The sequence below is a fragment of the Megalops cyprinoides genome, chromosome 21 (genome assembly GCF_013368585.1).
Source record: "Megalops cyprinoides isolate fMegCyp1 chromosome 21, fMegCyp1.pri, whole genome shotgun sequence".
In the NCBI taxonomy this organism is placed as follows: domain Eukaryota; kingdom Metazoa; phylum Chordata; class Actinopteri; order Elopiformes; family Megalopidae; genus Megalops; species Megalops cyprinoides.
Window position 1 is genome coordinate 9915996 of NC_050603.1, and position 19356 is coordinate 9935351.

Genomic DNA, 19356 nt, shown 5'->3' on the forward strand with positions numbered 1-19356 from the left:
AATTCATTTGGGATTGATTGGGCTATTAACTGAATTCTGTATTGATTTGGTTTGAACGTGTCTGCAAGAATATTCATTTGCCTCAGAGTTAAAACCAGTGGCCCCACTGTTTTTCACTGGGGGAGTGGTAGCGGGTTACATAGAATACAAAGGCACAAAGGAAGTTTTGGCAAGGAGCGGATGCTTATGGATGAACTTCATGCTGGAGGAAGGTCACATACCAGACAGTTTGTAGACATCAAAAGAAGGAGATGCTGAAAATATCCCCGCCGATGCAGCAAATACCTGCAGAAGTCATTTAGGAAATTGGGCCTCCTACCTTTCATGTCCTGTCTGATTCATCCCTCGACTATATTCATTCATTTATACCTCTTCATCCTCTTCTTCTAGTACCTCTGAGACCTGTCAGCCGTGACAGTGTTTCTCTGAAGTTATTTTTGTCCCGTTACTGTGATGTTAAACCTGGAGTCCTACGTTTCAGTGCCACATTGGTTTATTGTGGGATGTAAGCAGGTCTGTTTAGCTGCAGTAATATGGGTCTGCTGCGCCTAAGCTCTTGTTGTCTGCACACACACTGACACACACATACACCCACACACACACACATACGCAGAAGTGCATGTACTCACGCACAGATACACACAAAAGTGCATGCGCACACACACACACACACACACACACACACACACAGACTCTCACACAATAGTCCGGCTTTGCTTGTGCGTGCTTTGGAATGAGCCTCTGCAGTAAGCAAGGGTCCTAATGAAGCCCTAGGAAGATGAGCCCTAATGAGGGAAATCAGTGGCTCGTGTCTGATGGTGACATTTCCTCTGAAACAGGGAACATTCCCGGGCAGCTCGTGGGTCTGCTCCAGTACACTGCCTGCCCACTGAATATCCAGGCAGCCTTTCCTCAGACACACAGCCAAACTCCTGCTCTGTCCAGATAGAAAGGGAGATACAAGGATTTGCCTCGATTGAACAGATAGAGCAGCTGGGAGACATCCATCTGTGTTCCTCAGAGTCTGATATGAAATTACAGCAGAAAAAAAGCAGAGTTTCCCTCTGGAAACCAAGAGGAAACCAACACAAGGGTGTTTCTCTGACTACAAAACAAGGGTGCCTATGCTCTAAGAAGGGGAAGGTACATTGCAATAATAAACAGAGCTAACAACAGTACAGAGGAAAAGCAGTATATTACAGCCAGAAGGCTCTCATCCGTTTCAGTTCTTGGCAGAGTATCAAGCTTGATTTTAAGCCTGAAAGCTACAGCAGAAACATAGTAGCAGTTATGAACATGCATAGTCAAAAGGTTCTCAAGATGACAGAGTCAAAAAAAATCTGTTATATTAAGCTTCCTGCACCTGTATCATTTTCCTCTCTTTCCGATATCAGTGACATGCTGACACTCTGGTGATGCTCTGCACCAGGGCCTTCCTCAAAGTGTCCCAGACATCAAATGGACATCTACAGAGTCTGCTGGTCCTTAGTGATCTCCCACACTCCCGCTGTTTAACCGGTTTCATCATGCGCAGTCACCAGGTGCCCCAAGGTGTCAATTCCCGTTGCAGATTTAAAGCTTGATTTAAAACCTTCAGGGGTGTCTTTGACTCCTGGGCTCCTATTAATAAACCCAGACATGAATTGCTGTTATTGGGATTCGGTGACAGTCCAGGTTATTAGAAGCTGCACCACATTGCTCACGGATGCTACCATGCCCCTGGCTCATAGGACAGTGCCGTCTCTCGCGCAGTGACTCCCAGGCTCCACACTGAAGCTGCTGAGTAGCCCCACTCTCACCGAATGGTCCTGTTAATACGAAAAACGGTGCATTTGGGAAGGCCCTGTGGATCCACGGAAGTCCTCACTCACAGCACCTCAGGATCAGACCCTGCTGCAGAGAACTCCAAGAGCTGTGAATGAATTTCAACTCCAAAAGGTGTTCGGACAGCTGCAGGTTCAGAGAAATTTTAAGAGTCTCTTTTGGAGAATGCAGAGACCTTCAAGTCAAGACAAATCTTGACTCTGCAGCCCACTTGATATGATCAGTTATATCAGCTCTATTTTACTAGCTGTTCTGTTTCAGTAAATATGTTAAAATTGTATGTAAAAGTGGGTCATTTGGGTGATGGGAGATGAGAGGATAGAAAGTATTGATAAACATATCAGCTGTTTTGCCCCTGACACCCTGATTCAGGTGTAGAGTAGAGAAATTCAGTGATATAAATGCAGTCTGGGGGAAGTAAGTGTTAAAATGGCTCAGTTGTATCATGGTGATTTCAGTATGCCTTGTATTTCTGTCCTTTTCTAATCTTGTTGCCATGTTTGCTTTCAGTATGTTTCTGTGAGTACTTTTAAGCCCTTTGCTATTATGTTAGCAGCTGTATAAATCTTGAGGTTGGATAAATTATCCACTGAGCTCAAAAAGCCATTGTGTTTATTCTATAGGGTTTACATTAGTGTTTGTGTGTCTGTCTAATTGTCAGAATGTGGTTACTGCATCTGCATATGTGCTTGTTCTCACAATAATAACATGATTGACATCTCTGTTGTGGGTTTCTATGGTTACAAGATTATTCTAGTTTACTATACTAACCTATAGTACAGTCAAGTGGTTGCATTGTCCTTTCAGATAGATACATACATATATTGGAGACAGAGAAAGAGAATGGGAAACAGAGGACTTTGGAGAGTAAAATTCTTGTCTCAGTGCTTTTATGTTGTACAATTTACTTGCTCTTTCAACGTTTGCAATATTTTGTTTTTTTTTCTATAGGCAATTCTTAGTTAACTACTGATTCTGAGTATTCATAAAAGCTTCAAACTTTAGACAATGTAATAATGTTTCCCGTTCCTTCATGTTGACCATCTTGCCCAAGTTTTGGTCTGATTAATGGGGTGTGAATCCATTAAAGGACGTAATTAGTTGTTTTTTTTTTGCTTCGGAACACAATTTCTATTCGCCGACATGCATATTTTGCAATTTTTAGCTGAACCTGCTGCAGCTAAAAGCCAAAAGCGGACATTAAATTCAAGTGATTATGCAACCAGACATTCAGAGGAATGCACCACACCCACTGTGTTACTGAGTGGGGAATCTATTGTTTTTGCGGTAGCGCGAGATGTGTATTGACCCACATGCAAAAATGGGTTTTTATCTGCACCTGCAGGACTTTAAAACCAGGGAGGGTGTAGGGAATATTGATTTAATATGCCCTTTCATATATTACATCCTTTTTCCCCCTTATTGAGTGCACAATTGCCCTGGAGTGCTCATTCTCCAGGTAAACTGATTAGGCAAGCGGGCATACAGACTAATGCTGCTCACAATTTGTCTGAGCCCACATGTGAAAATGGCTGTGTTCGGCTCTGTCTGCAGGAGCGAAAGACCAGCAGCGGCTCATAGGGTATCCTGATTTAATAATTCACTGCTGCAACTGCTGCAAAAAAAAAGACATGTGAGTGTACCAGACATTAAGATCCCTCCCTGAAATCACAAAAAAGCCACTTTATTGCCTTTTATTTTTTATATGTTTTTCATTATTGTTGACTGCTTCTCAATGAGTAAAGAAAGCCTGTTTTGTCTTCCATTGATTGTGTAGTCTAAAATAATTATAATTATCAATGTACATTTATAAAATTACACTTTCATGGTTTGTAAGATAGTGAGCTCATTTAATATGCCTAGCTATAACACACAACACTGCTAACATGCCAATAATGTAATGTAACATACACTACATTCAGTTTAAGTCCATGTATATCAATAACTGTATATCTGTATTTGAGACAGATGGAATATATTAAATGATATGGTAGAAACAAGCTTTTATTTTGGTTGAAAAAGTCTGTGAATGCAAGCTGTCTGTCTTCTCTGTCATCATTTCTGGCAGAATTTTTTATTTCCATCAGGTGCTTTTTTTTTTAGATACACGCCTCTTTTTTGAGTATGCATCTATTCATATGCATGCTAAATAAAGCACATTCTTTCTAGATGCTGTACTATCTATTGAAAATATTTTATGCTGTTTTTTCCACTGTTGTCATTTTGCCTTTAAGGAGCACTGTATGCTTTAGTACAGGAGGATGTCACTCGAGTTCTGAGAAGCCGAATAGAAACCAGATGCGTTGTAACTTGTTTAAGACTTGAATTGCTGTGGGTGTGCAGTGACAGTGTGAGACAGGATGCTGTCTGTGGACGGTGGAGAACATTTTGGTGTGTCCTCTCTCATGGGCCTCCCTCTCTGCCCCCTGTCAGTTGGCTGTACCTTCGATGATGCCTCTGACCTGGACCGGGACCAGTGCAAACAAGGCAAGGAGGACGACTTTGATTGGCAGCTGATTCGGACCTACAGCTGGCCATATACCACCCCTGACCTACTGCGCGGTAAGTTTCTGCACAGACACCTTGCTCTGGGACTCCCATTTCCCACAATGCACCATACACAGCTACCATGCTGGTTTTGGGTTCTGGTGGACAGGCCATTGCAAGGTCAAGACATAGCCTCTTCCTGAACTGGAGGTGAAGAGGAAAAAAATCAACTCGGGGACTTGAGTGAAATACAGAGCCATCACTTTGTTTTGCTAAATATTATTCTGTCCCAACTGCTACAACATGATCTCACTGTGATATCAGCACAAGGGGTAGGGGGTGTGATGTGACTGATGAAGAATGTCTGTCTGTCTCTCAAAGTGCAGCAGGTGCCATAACTGTGAACAAAGAGTGTTATTGTTATTAGCATATATTTGCTTAGCTGATGGGTTTTTACCCAGGGTGACATGCAGAGCTTGCATTTATTTTTTTATTAAGTCATTCATTTAATACAGCTGGATATTAATTTGAGCAATCTGAGTTTGGTTTCTTGCTCAAAGGGGTGAGTTCAGTCTTCCACGCTGTGTCTGTGCCTGTAATCTTCTGGTCTCAGTCTGAATGGCCTGACCACCCTGCCAGTCCACCAGTAACGTTCAGATTCAGGTGAGCGGCCGTTCACGGAGGCCTATGCAGAAATTGACCTCCAGACGTCCTGGCCTGCATAATTCATGCGCCGTTATCACGAAGACGCCCCTTCTGTTTTTGCACTCAGCTCACCAGAGGGATGATAAATTTGTTAAAATAAAACTGGAGGGTCAGTGAAGTGGAGGGCAGGAGGCCTCAGACAGCACTGGCTCCTGATCTGTTGGGAGGCAACAAAATCTGCAGTGTTGTGTGCTTCTCACTGCTGGGGTGGTAGATTGTCACATTGTGACAACTGTGTCTGGAGTACTTACAGTGCATCCTAATCAAATTTATATTTGATTCAAAAACTATATATTATTATTTTTAGACTTTAGAGCCTACATAAGAACTCTATAGGGGCGGCAGTGTAGCATAGTGGTTAAGGAGCAGGACTTGTGACCGAAAGGTTGCTGGTTCAGTTCCCCACTGGGGCACTGCTGATACTGTACCCTTGGGCAAGGTACTTAACCCACAGTTGCCTGTATAAATGGATAACATTGTAAAAAAAAGTTCCTCTGGGTGAGAGCATCTGCTAAATGCCAATAATGTAATGTAAATGTAATCTATAGACAGGTTATAACACTGTTGTAATATGCACTATAACAAAAATGTCCTAACGCGCTGTTGTGCAATGAGGTTCTTCTTAAGGCGGGTGATGAGCACTTGTTCTGTCAGGGATAGAGGGATGATGCCGCAGGCTTAGCCGATGGCAGTCACACTTTGTGCGTCCTCTTTGTGACATGGCTGATGGGGGCTGTAATGACGTAGCGAATGTCGCTTGCAGAGTTCAATCAAGATCTCAACAGAAATCACATCTCCCACTCCATTGGGTTTTATGTACCATGAAGCTCAAAGCACATCAGGGCCTTTGATAAGCATTGCTCCACAGCACAAAGAGCAACTGTTGGGAGCAGAATGGCGCTTTGCATTTAAATGACACATTAACAGAGCGAACGACCTACCCCCCCCATCCCCCTAGCGCCCCCCTCCCCATACAAGATTTGGAGGCTTATTTGCATCAGGGAGAAGGAAACAGTGTCTTTCAGGTGGAAGTGCTTACACGATTGCTTTTCACCCAACTTGTCTGAGCTTTTACATAAAAAGGGTCTGCTGTGTGTTGCTGTTCAAGCAAGTGAGAAACCAAAAAGATAGAGGGGAGGGGGGGTCTCATTATTGAGAGGGGGCAGCTTTTGACACGATGAGAGGAGCTTCTCAGGTTTTTTGCTGAATGTTTAGAGGGGGATTATTAACTTTCTTCAGTGGATTTCACATCTGAAAACTCAGTAGACCCCATTGATGCCGGGCGTCTTAAGGTATTTGACATCCTTTGGACATAGTTTTTCCCTAAGATGGACTGTATGTGCATAACGAGTTCTTTTAACTCCTGAAGCCCAGTGGAATCAATCCCCATCTGAATCGTACCTGACTATTAAAAGACTATAAAAATGGCACCCAGCTTTCACAATTGACAATTACAATTGACCCAGCTTTCACAATTGACAATTACAATTGACCCAGCTTTATACATTATTGTCATTTAGCAGATGCTCTTATCCAGAGCAACTTACATAGGTTACAGTTTTATCCATTCATACAGCTAGACAATTACTGAGGCAATTCTGGGAAAAGTACTTTGCCCAAGGGTACAACAGCAGTGCCCCAGCTGGGAGTCAAACCAGCAACCTGTTGGTTATGAGTCCTGCTCCTTACCACTATGCTACACTGCCACCCACTTACCTTATCCCTGCCATTGCCACCCACTTCCACATGCATTGTGCCCTGTGATAGAATGGTGTCCTGTCCAGGGGGTGTTGGTGTACTTTGAGTGGCCTCACGCCACAGGGATCAAGGTAAACTCTGACACTTCCAGCCACTCTGCCTTTGGCTCATCTTATTTACTTATTTTCACTGTGTGAGGTATGTATAATCCCATTAGTGTGGCCGGGGTGTGTGGAGTGCGGTCCGAGCAGTCTGGTTCCCACAGCAGGGACAGATGGAGAGCTGTCTCTATGGTGTGGCGATGCTGAACGAAATGGAAAGGCAGGAGAGGTGGATGACTCCCTACCTGTAGAGACGCAGTTCACGTGAAAGGCGGACTGAAAAACGGGGCTTGACCTGAGATGTTCCTGAATGTCAGCAGAACTTGGATGGAGTTTGCTGGATGAACGCCCAGAGGTTCCCTGCAAACAATTTGGAATTACAGTCAGATGTACAGTCGTGCGCTCTCTGACAGCTGAACAGATTTCAGCTGTTTATGTGGTTTACTCACAGCCACATACACTTACTGGTGTGGCGGAAGAGCCAAACCACAATAGCAATGCGCAGCTGGAAAAATCAGATAAAGCATATTGTTACTGGATATAGTTAACATCTATGACATGAATGACTGACAGAATGTAGCCCTTCCACTACAGGCAAATATCCCTGATACTACTGCAGGTACTGGATATGAAGTGTATAAATAGACAGAGATGGTTGTATGCAGCTCTTATGACCTCATAACATGTATAGACAAATGTTTTTATATCATAATGCCACAACTGATGTAGTTCCAGATGTTTAGATGTAAAGATGCCTTCTGTCTACATCTCTTTCTTCTTCTTGCTACATCATGCAATTTAATGTATGAATTTATGTTTCACATACTTTATTAGCATGATATTTGAACATATTGCCAAAGTCTTAACAATAACAAGCAAAAATCAACACTGCATCGTGAAATACTCACAATATAATGAATGTTACAGTTGGCAGGGAAGAAATCAGCATTTTAATGAATGAATAAATAAAATAAATGCCACATGCACATTTTTTTTACCAGATCAATCCCCAAACTCTCCTTGTCTTTACCCCTTTCACCCAGCCCTCTGTCTCTCTGTCTCTCTCCTTCTCTCCGCCGCTCTCCCTCTTCCTCTCTCACTCGCGCTATCTGCCCGTTTCTGTAGAAGTTGTTTTTTTTTTTTTTTTGATTAAATTCCTCACAGCGTCTCCGCGGTGACAAAATCAAATGGAGCAGCATGGAACAGGATTATTTCTTTAATTTGTGGACAGGAATATGATTGGATTAAGATGCGAGATGTAATGGAGGAGATATCTGCTTGGAGCATTAGTCAACACAGGCATAATGCTGCAGAGAGGGAGAGGGAGTGAGGAGCAGACAGAGATAAGGAGAGAGAGAGGCAGGGAGATTGACTCTTTATGTTCTGTTTCTGTTTAGAATATTTTTATTACTTACAATTTACATATTATTTTTGTTCACTTAAGTAGTCTTTTCCTTCTCTTTATCTTTATTTCTTCTTTCTTACTTTTTATTATTGTACTAATAATCATATTGGTATCTTCTTTTCACCTCTATTGCTGTTTTATTTCCCCCCCCCCCCCCCCCCCCATTTGGCGTTCCTGCTATGGCAATAATGTACATTGCAAGGTCATGCCAATAAAGCACAACTTGAATTTGAGGGAGCGGTAGAGAGAAGCAGGGGGGAAAAGCTAGAGAGAGAGAGAAAGTGTGGGAGTTTTCACTTTCACTAATGAAATATTATTTTGCTTTTACATTGCTTTTACATTATACATTCTGTCATATAGTTTACATACATAGAGAGAGGGAGACAGACAGGGAGGGAGGAAGGGAGAGAGACAGAGAAAAAAAACAAATGACAAATGAGTAAATGACAGAGTGAGAGAGAGAGAGAGAGAGAGAGAGAGAAGTCAAAAGAGTGAGAGGGAGGGGGTGAGACAGAGAGGGAGAGAGAGGGTGACCTCTCCTTCCACCCCTCGCTTCCTGCCACACAGGTTGCGATTACCACGTCCACCCTGACCGGGTGTACCTCACAGACAGCTAATTGATATGTAGGTGCTGTGGCCCTGGTGGAGGATATTTGCATATAATGGCCTTGACTGATCTGCTGTTGAGAGTGGATAGTCTGATGTAAGCGGTGCACACCTCAGGAGAGGGATGGCAATTTGAATAACACGCAGTAAGCAGTATGTCCTGTCAGAGTGCATTAGTCAGTCCGGCAGAGCTTCTGCAATACTGCCCTATGTACCCGCACTGAACCACAGAAGTATACCTCACCCTATCCGCACACACACACACCCACACGCACGCACTCACACACACACACACACACGCACTCACACACACACACACACGCACACACACAGAGGGCTAGACACTGTGTCACATTGACAGCCAAACGTTCGATTTGCGCACTACTTGTCTCTGGAGTCCCTCAGGGTGATGTTTAGCATCTGTGGAGGAGGTGACTTGAAGTCCCTCCTGCAGTGAGCAGATGTGTTTTCCAGGAGGTAATGCTTATTCCACCAGCGTCAGTTACTCACCAGAAGGTTGCAAGTTTGAGTCACACGGGATGCTGTCTTTGTACCCTTGAGCAAGGTGCTTAGCCTTAACTGCCTCCGTAAATATTCTGCTGTATAAATGAATAATATGTTGTAATTAAAGGTTAAGTGCAAATTGTCCTTGAAAAGGCTCTGATAGGAAAATGATAATGCAATGTGAAAAGGCAGCAGGAACACATGAGACAATGTAGGCCTTTTTTGAACATCAATCCGACTGATTATTCAACCGTGTTGTTATAATTATATTAATTGCTTGAACGCTACAGAAAAAGTTCTGATTTGCTGTCTCATGAATATTTATGAAGGGGTGTGACCCAAACCCAAAGCATCCACGGTGAACGCACTAATGCAGACGCTGTTCAAAGGTCCTTTGGATGATTTTTGCAGAAACTCGTGGAGGAAAAATGTTTCCATTTCTCAGGCAGTCTGTAACTACTCAGTGCTACTGTAACAGATTAAGACCAGGGCATTCATACAGTTTCCAGTTAACAATATGTGAATATATTGAATAAATTCACACAGCTCTGTATTGTTTTTGGATTGTTGAATAACCAGGCCAGCTGTGTCATTTTCTTGAATTTCACACCTCCAAGGCAAAGGGGCCAAAGTGTGTATATATAACACACAATATTATGAAATGTTTACTTCAAAAGTGTTGCGATACTGAACTGTTAAAGTTAGATATCTTGGTGAAACTTTTAATCCACCGGAAGTTATGTTAGACTGGGTGAAAAATTGTCTTCAGCATAGAATGAAAAGAGTCCTGGAGTCCCACAGGGATCAGTTTTAGGAAATCTGCTGTTCACTGTTTACTGTTTATGAATGACCTTGTCAAGGAAATTAAAACAGAATAGTGAAATTCACCAGTGCCACAAACTTGAGGGTGACACAGAGGTTTTAAAAGTTAATAAAGTAATTCAGCATTTGAATAGAATCCAGAACTGGGAAAACACTTGGCAAATTAAACATTGCAAAATTTAAAGTTCTGCATGTGTGAAATAACTTATGAAAATATTACTCAGTGGGAGGTTTGGAATAGGAAACATTTGGAATAGGACATTTGGGTGTAATTGTGCGCCTAAGTCTGACTAGATAAAGATATTGCACTGAGGCAGTAAAGACAGAAATGGATGGTTGGATATATAGTATTGAGTCCAAATCAAAAGTGGCTACATCACAGTTATACAATGCATTTGTCAGACCGCATTTACACAATATAGAGTCTGGTCCTGGAAACCTCTCTGTAAAAAAGGCATAAAACTGCTTGAAAAGTATAGGTGTGAAACATTTAAGACACTTAATTTCTTTAGTCTGAAACAAAGGAGGATTCAAGAGAGATTTGATTGAGGGTTTTGTGTTTTTAAAAGGGATTTATGAAGTGAACTACAGAAGCTATTTCAAATGGAGTTCTATCAGCAGGACAAGAACACAGGTAGAAATTTGTTAGATTTAAATTTCACACTGACACTAGGACATTTTTTTCACAGAGTTATTAATACATGAAATAGTTTAACAGGATTCAAAGGGCAAGCAGAGATCTTTCAAGGCCCCCTTCAAAGCTTCATTGGTAGATACACACTGTAAGAAGAAATTGATAAGCTGAATTATCCTGATCCCAGCTCGGCATGATGGCCTATTGTCATCATTAAATTTCATGTTGCTTCAATGCTACATCAACAATTTCACTAACTAATAAGAAAAGTCACATGTTGACTCCTTTGACATAAGTTGAGAATGTACACTGAGTCCTTGCATTGTTGACTAGTTATCCGCAACATGAGAACAGAACATATGATGTAATTGGTCCTCGTTAAATTCATTTTATCACGATTTATCTAGAGTGTATCCCCCCCCCCCCCCCCCCCCCCTCCCCCACCCAACTTCTCACATGCTGTACTTCATTAGAACCAGGCCAGAAAAGAAAGTGTGTCCAGCACTTCAAAAAATGTTCACATTTACAGAAGCAGAGAGTAGTGGCAAAACCCCAATATGCAGGTGGCCTGTAATGCTGACTAGTAAGTTTGTGTGCCTGGGTCTCCAGGGTTAGCACACATCCCCCTCATCGTGTGGCACTTCCCCGTCACACGGAGGATGGATGCCTATTCCCAAAATGTGTTTGTGTACCAACGCTTCATTTCTGTGATCTTCATTTTTTATATGGTCATTTAATCGACAGAGATACAGCAAAAAAAAGAATCGTGTATTACCTTTCTGTCTACTCTTAATTAACGGAGCTTGTCTTGTAGCCTTAATAAGTAGATCTGGTGGCAAAAGGAATTGAACAGAAACACTGGGTAAATGAATGCCGGCCATCTGTGGGCATCTGCATGCAAGCGGCTGTGTGGATGTGCTGAATTAATATTATTCAGCGTGGGCAAAGATGAACCGTCCATTTGGTTCTTGGACAGGTGTGCATCTCATCAGAATATGCTTGAATCTGAAGAAGACGATGAGGCCCTATGTGGATAATACTGAGGGCTTTTGAGAATGTTTAACAGTCAGAACAGTTAATAAACAGTAAAGGAAGGCATAAAATATATCTTGCAGAACACAGCTGAGTGTAGAATATGTTGAAATCTGTCTCATGTTTTCCTTTGGGGGGGTCTGAGCCGTGTCCATCAGTCACCTTGTTTTCCTTCATATCCCTACGGTCCCGGTTCCTGCATCTCCTGTTAATTGTGGCCTTTTTTAGTCAGCTTGTCAGAGAGAAAAGACGACAGGAGAGGAGATCTGTGGAGCGTAGGGTGACGGGGGGGGTGTGGGGGGTGGAACGACGGGGGGAGTTTTATCGGCAGCGACGCAGGCTGCTGGAATTCAGGCGTCCCCTCCTCTCGGGGCAGGGCAGGAGGGTAATTGGCTTCTTCTTTTTGCCGCCTGCTACCGATTAGACTTCAGAAATCTGTCTGGCGTCTCTATCTCTTTCTTTCACTCTCTGCCTTTTTCCCTTCTTTCTTTTATTCTGCGCCATAATGACATGAAAAGTTTGCTCAATTTAAGTTGGGAGCGTGGAGGGAGGAAGGAGGCAGGCGAGTCACTGAGGGAGGAAAGGAACGGCGCTGGGGGTGAGCCAGAGGAGCACAGAGGAGGGAGAAGTTATGAAAAAAGGAGACAGGGAGAGGGGGCTGCGGAGTTACACGTATTCCCAGTTCAAGCTGCTGTAGAACCTAAGGTGAAAAAAAAGAGGAAGCCCATGAAGGGCTGTGAAAATTGAAAACAGCAGAGGTGACATGGGGGGGGGGGGGGGTGGCTGTGAAAACAAAACATCTGACTTTGTGGCAGCTGTGGCACACCAAACCGTTAACGAGGAACTGTTAAGTGTGGGTCACTGCATGAGACGTCAGTGGGGAAAAAAAAAACAGTATCTTTTGTCCTCTGGTGTTGTGTCTTTCATCATGGTTTCCTAAATGTGTATGTGCAGGAAAAATGGGTAAGATCATGCAACACAAAGCAATCTCTACACAACCTGGATATCTTGCAGTCACATCTTCCCTTGGTAGTTTCCTGTCACACCCGCTGCAACTGCATTAAATTGTGTGTAACTGTCAATATGTGTGTAAATAGTTCCACTCCACATCCACTCCACTGTATATTTAGTTCCACTCCACATTTACAAATGTGATTTCTGCTCAGAAGGTACGGGGGGGTCTAAACAGTTTCCTACCCCCATCCCACCCCCTGACTTCCAACCTGACAGTCGCATCTTTCGGTCCAGTTTAATATTGGGGAGCATCAAGACGAATAGAAATTGAGAGAAATTGCCAGCCTTTACCACAAATGTATCTTTTTCCCACAGTGTTTTCATAGCTTCATACACATTCATGTCTTCTCAGTTATTTGGCTTTAGCTCCATGATTATTTGCATTTGAATATGTAGGTGTTGTGAAAAAAGAGATTCCTGGAATCTCTCAGATTCTGCAAAGCTGAAGCTGTATTGTATGTGGGTATGAGTTGCACATTTAACGGCCTGAAGGAAGGCTTTGGACTTTGGACTCTGTGTTCTCATCCACCCCTTCTGATAAAGTCAGACTTTTTAGACATTTTTGGGCAGAGACGCTGGCCTTCTCCATACTCACGGTGGGCAATCAGCCAGTCAGAACAGAGGGGGCGTAAAATTTATCAGGCGTTTCAGCCTGATCGGATCTTGGGCCCTGGAACCCCTCCTCTGTCTCACAGCCCAGCTGGATGTTGAGAGGAGCTGGCAGTAGTCTTGTCCAGGATTGCATGAACACCCACACTTGCTTGGGCAGATCTGGACTCAGAGACAGTAAACATCTCAACTGTTGGGTGCACCCCCACCAGTGAAGCAAAAAGACTGCTGGCTCTGGGAGAATGCAGCTGTTCTGCAGACTGGGCGTAGGGGCTGCCAGCTTCAGTCCTGGCTGTGCCATCAGTGGGGACCCTGAGGCACACCACTGGCTCTCCGGTGTGACTGCTGGTGCCTTCTGGCACTTACCGAGCCTCAACTGTGAAAATGGCTAGAGCAAACCTGGAACCGTAAGTACAGGGAAAATCACCCATGTTATTACAGATGTACAAGTTCTGTCTGAACAAATAAAGGCTGGAGATGACATTAAACCGGGGTGGATGCAAAAGGTCAGGTGAGTGGGAAGCTAAATTCAAAGCTAGATTTTAAAGCAATTCTCAAACTTCCTGCAGGTTAGGTAGTCAGACACGACTGCGGGGCACTTCCAATGGGCTTGGCAGTCTCTTTAAATCAGCTCAGTACAGAATCTGGAATTGGTACAGGTGAGGTGTTTGGCCCTTGCACCCATCTCCATCATTCTGAGTCTGGTGCATGCTTCAATTTAACGTTCTTAGGAACAAAGCTACGATCAGAGGCGGAGATAACAGCGATAATACCAAATATACAGATGGTTCATCAGAAAGAAGGGCCCAGGTAAACCTGTTTTACACTTTTTTCAAGGAGAGGAACTTCAAAGCCAAACCATCAGGGCTTGAAGGAGGTGTGGAAAATCTCTCTCTCTTTCTCCCTCCCCCTCTTCCTCTCTAATATGTCTTCAGAATATTAAATATCCTTATATTTATATTTACCAAAGCAAGTCTCTTTAAGTACAGGCAATCCCCCAATTTCATGATGATCTGCATTTGATACACTTCAATTCAATTCAATTCATTTTTATTTGCAAAGATGCTTTAAAAAACTAAATTTTTATGATGAGAGAGAGGTTGGTGAGTGAAAATGAGAAGAAGAAGAAGCCAAAGAAAGTGGCATACAGGAAAAGAAAATTGAAACTTTTTGCGAAAAATTAGATTTCTGGCGTATGCTGAAGAACATAACCGCAACTTGCTAACTTGACTCTATACGAAAATAGGATCCAATTTCTGATGTTCCAGGAATGTATTGCGTCATAATAGTGGGGACTGACTGGACTGATCCTCACTGAAGGGCAGAGCAGCAGTTTTTCTGCCCAGGATCTGAAACTCCTAATTCCTCGTTGCTGAATATCATGTACATTATGGAGAGCTTCCCTTCAAGTGGACAGAAAACAGGATGATTCAAGCACAAAAAAAAAAATCCTTCATTGTTAAAACAACAGGGACATGACATCTCCAATCTCATGTTCATGTTTTGAAAAAATCCTTCCCTTTTCTTTGAACTCTGCCGGGCGATTTATCTCTCTCTAACAATGAGGACTGCTATTAAGGTGCATTAAAAGTCCCCAAAGAGCTTTCGTTTGGATGTTTCCCCTGTCTGTTTTGTAACTGGACTAACATGGGGTAGGGCAAAGGGCAGCAACGGTCCGTTTTCTTTCTCTTGTGCCCTGCTATGGGCGGGGCAAGTTAACAAAGGCTGGGCTAGCTGATGGGAGTGGAGACTGGGTGACACTGAGCAGCAGTAGAAGCCCCCCCCTTCACTGATGTATAACCAACTCATCCCCAGAGCTACACTTAGACTCAAAGTCTGACAGTTGAGCAACATGCTCAATCTTCCAGTTGAAGTCCTTTTGAATGATAATGTGAAATCAACAGCCAAGCTTTTTTTTAACTGGAAAGATTATACTTGAACCTTAAAATCCTGCCTTCTTCTTCTTCTTCTTCTTATTGTTATTACTATTATTAATGTATTACATATCATCATAAAATAATTGCAGTCTGCAATTATACAAAAAGTCCTTATGTTTTCTCTGTGTGAAGGAGGTACACACACCCTCTGCCCCACCCCCCCCTCCCTCCCTCGTTCCCTCTCTGTGACAGGCGGCCACACATTGGCTGGAGCCCCCAGGGACAGCGGGTGTCACCAGCCACCTCGCTTCCAAGCTGTGCCGACCCATTGTCCTCAAACCTGACGCCCTTTGGACAGAAACAGCTGGTAAACAAAGGCCATTCCCAGCTCCCTGCTTGCCACCCCTGCACCCCTGCTCCCCCCCCCTAAACACACACACACACACACACAGACGCTCCCGCACACACCCTGTCAGGGCTGTCATGGCAACTATTGTCGTCTCACATCATGTCGCCAGGCATGCTGGGAGGCCCAGCGGGTCTCTCACCTCAGGCCTGCGCCCCAGGGTGACATAGCAAGCGCAGGCGAGGTGAGCGTCCCCGGAGTGGCGTCTGTGATTAGTTATCATCCCGACCTACACAATCACACGGAGCTCTGATGCACTTGCAGTACTCAACCCCTGTGACTCATACTCCGGCTTCCCTGGCAACCGCTAATCAAATATGCATGGAGATAGGCATTGATTTATGTTCGGGGAATTGTTCCCTAAAAGTGCAACACAAGTCCAAACACTTAAAAGTAGACATGCTTTCCGCATTGAATTGCCACTTAATTAATTAGCAGAGCCAACAGTTAAATGCAGAAACGCATAAATGGACAGTGGAATGAACCATGGGCACAGTCCTCCCCAAACTAAGGGAGACCCCCCAGTCTCATTGCATGAACGCACTGGTGCATTAGGCTCAAAAAGCCTGGAGGTGTTTTCTTCTTTTTCTCCACAAGCACACCATGCTGCTTGTAGCAGATCGACAAGATTGTCAAAATCTCACCTAAATATACTGTTCTCCGTCTTATCCTCCTTCTCCATGTTGTTGTTCCTCTTCATCTTCTTATTGATCTTTTTCTTCTTTTTCGTCTTCTCAGTATTATTTCCAACATGACCTGAACACTAACAGGAAAAATCATTATGTCCCTTCTGTCTGCGTTAGCCTGCCAAATGCTTATACATGTTCATTTTCACCAGCTTGATCACCTAAAATACACAAAAAATCATTTTCCCATTTGCATGCCTTTACTATTATTTATCATCTCTAACCAGCAAAACAGTTATATCCCTAAGATTTATATAATGTTTATGTTAAGGTTTATGTTTTTGATTGCTTATTATGAAATATGGAGCTTCATAACAGCATGCAAATTCAAATGTTCTTGGAAATGATAGGCAAAGAGGGGATTAACCAGTTGACAGCACAGTTTCTGAGCGTGGCTGGCAGATGAATGGACTGATTTGCAAGTGGGAAATGTTTCCCTAATAGACAGGATACACGTTTTAGTGATGATGCATGTAAGTATCGGACATACCACCAGGGGCTCGTGAGAGTAACCCGTGTTTCCAGTTTGATGTTTTATCATTCTGAGTTATTGCTATTGATTGTAATTCATAGGGATATTTGCCTGCAGCTAAACAATTAAGCAGTTACAGCATCGGTCATTAAATGAGTTCCAAGAGATTACAGATGTCTTTAAATTAGGTGTTGCTTGCCAGTTGGCAGTTGTTTTTTTTTTTGTTTTTTTGTTTTTTTTCAAATGGACAATTGTTAGTAAGAGATCATGATAACAAATGAACAGAGAAGCTCATTGGCTTTGCTGTTACAGCCACGTTTCTGTGGCAGCCAATCAGAGCTGTGCACAGACCATTTGAAAAACCCAGAGGCACGCCAGTTCTCTGTGTGGCATTGTTTGTGTCAGAGCTATGCCGTGTGTGGGGAGTGTGACTGGTAGTGGGGGTAGGGAGGTTGGGGGGGGTTAAGGGGAATTTGGACAGGATCGGGCAGGAACTGCACGGTTGTCACTGCCTCAGTCCCTCAGTGCTTTCCACACTAATTAAAAGAGTAAGAACAAGAACGTGAGCAGACATGTTTGTGTGCAGTGCTTTCCCCACCCGCCCTCCTTTTCTCTCCCTCCAGACAGCTAAAGCTGGGGCTGATGTGTGGGGAAGGGGTGTAGCGGTATCAGGGTGGAGGGAGACAGGGGCAGAGCGGGTATGGCATACGCATAGCGTCTGTCTAAAGGTGATACAGGCCGGACACACACACTCATCCCTTACACATCATGACCATTTTTTTTCCTCCTTGGCAAAAACACAGCAGCAACGGTAACTTATCCTGCTGGTGGCGCCGGAATCAATTCTTAAGTGGGGAGAGGCTGGGTGAGTTAAGGGGGGTTGGCAGCGATTGGTGCTCTCAAGGCTGGGCTTGAATGGGGTAATGTTAACTAATGATTCCTTTAAGTGATCATTATTTCCATCCCACCATCGGCTTTCCTTACATGTGTCCTCGCTATACAATGAATGTAAAAATCCCTCTGTATAATTAAAACTATTTTTAAAAAAAGGCTCTTAGACAACCAACAGTAAGCATTTAATATGATAATTTAGTCAGTTTCTTGGTCTGTTTTTTTTTTTCTGAACTGGATGTTGTCTTTTCCTAGTAAACATTTTAATAGACTAAACATTAGACTATGAAATTCATTGACAGCAGGCTGCCACTAAAAACTCCCTATTATATTAATCATGAAAATAAATATGTTAAAAAAATCATGTTTTAATCCCCAAGATTAAAAAGATACCCCCCTCCACTCTGCTTCCAGTGCCAGTGTATCCTTCCTTGTTACAGGGGGACTGATTTAAAGCTAAGTGGGACCCTCTCTGAACCCTTACACCCATATGCAAATGCTGCTATGAAACAGTTGTCTTTGTATATGTTACCCTTTTAAGGGTTTGCCTTTGACATATATCCTTATGTACTGGTGTGTACGCCGAACAGTAAGTACAGTGTGATGGAGTGTTTTTAGTCTAGCAGAGGGCAAAGACTGTCATTTGTCTCAGCTTTCAGCAATGTACGCTGTGTTGTATTGCCTTCTCATATATAAGAAGTGTGTCATCGTAGACCTGACCTTTTATATTTTTGGTAATAAGAGGAGTCATACTGCTGATTTTGGACTACCTGCTTGTGTGGTCCAGCTTTCCCCTCTGTACATCCATCTACAAGCACTTCCTAACACCACAGCCAGTCATCTTACAATCCCTGCTCTTCAGAATGTCCCATACTCTCAGGTTCTGTACTCTCAGCAGACAACCTCATCCATGCGTATAATTCCCACCTCAATCAATAATAGCTTTGTCCTCCCGTAGGGTGTATAGTGCAGTGTCCAGTACAGGGCCCAGAACGATGTCTTGTCTAAGCGCACGAGCCCGCAGATGTCCACGGAGCCGTCAGATTCAATGGGCCGTCCCCCATCTCTCCTCACCTGGTTGCATTACAATTTCTCGCGTTCTGATGACCCAGCCACCCTCGGTTTCGACTGAGCTCTATTTCGGGAGGGCTCCCCGCCTCACCGTCAATACAAGCTCGGGCGCGGGAAGATCGATGGACGCGAAGAGGCGGAGGGCTCTCGGCCGAGGTGGCCACCTTGCGGTGGACGGGGTCAGGACAAGCCCCGGGGCGTTGACCCTCTCTGAAACAGGCAGCCTGTTAGTGCTCCGCCGTCTTTGAACTTGGTGATTCATTTGTCTACTGACTAGCTTAAAAGGGTTTGGCTGTTGATGGAAAATGAATTGCATCACCTTTATGACCCGCTGGGGGCTGATCTGTGGGTTCTCCATCAGCAGTCTTGTCAATGTAAAATGGCAGAATTTGCTTTGCTTCCTCTGCCTGGATAAACACAAGCAGGATGTCAGAAATCAGACCAATGCTGCAGAACTTAAAATGCAGCTTAGAGCCTATAAAACATAGAGCTTTGTGTATGAATTTTTCACC

At 43.5% G+C, this 19356-nt stretch overlaps 1 protein-coding gene across 1 annotated transcript in view; it reads left to right on the forward strand.

Moving 5' to 3' along the window:
- Positions 1 to 19356, forward strand: part of LOC118796442 (receptor-type tyrosine-protein phosphatase U-like) — a 103579-nt gene that overhangs the window by 25527 nt on the left and 58696 nt on the right. Inside the window, exon 2 of the mRNA XM_036555299.1 lies at positions 4258 to 4386. Within this exon, the coding sequence (XP_036411192.1) occupies positions 4258 to 4386 (129 nt within the window). The remainder of the gene's footprint in view (positions 1 to 4257; positions 4387 to 19356) is intronic.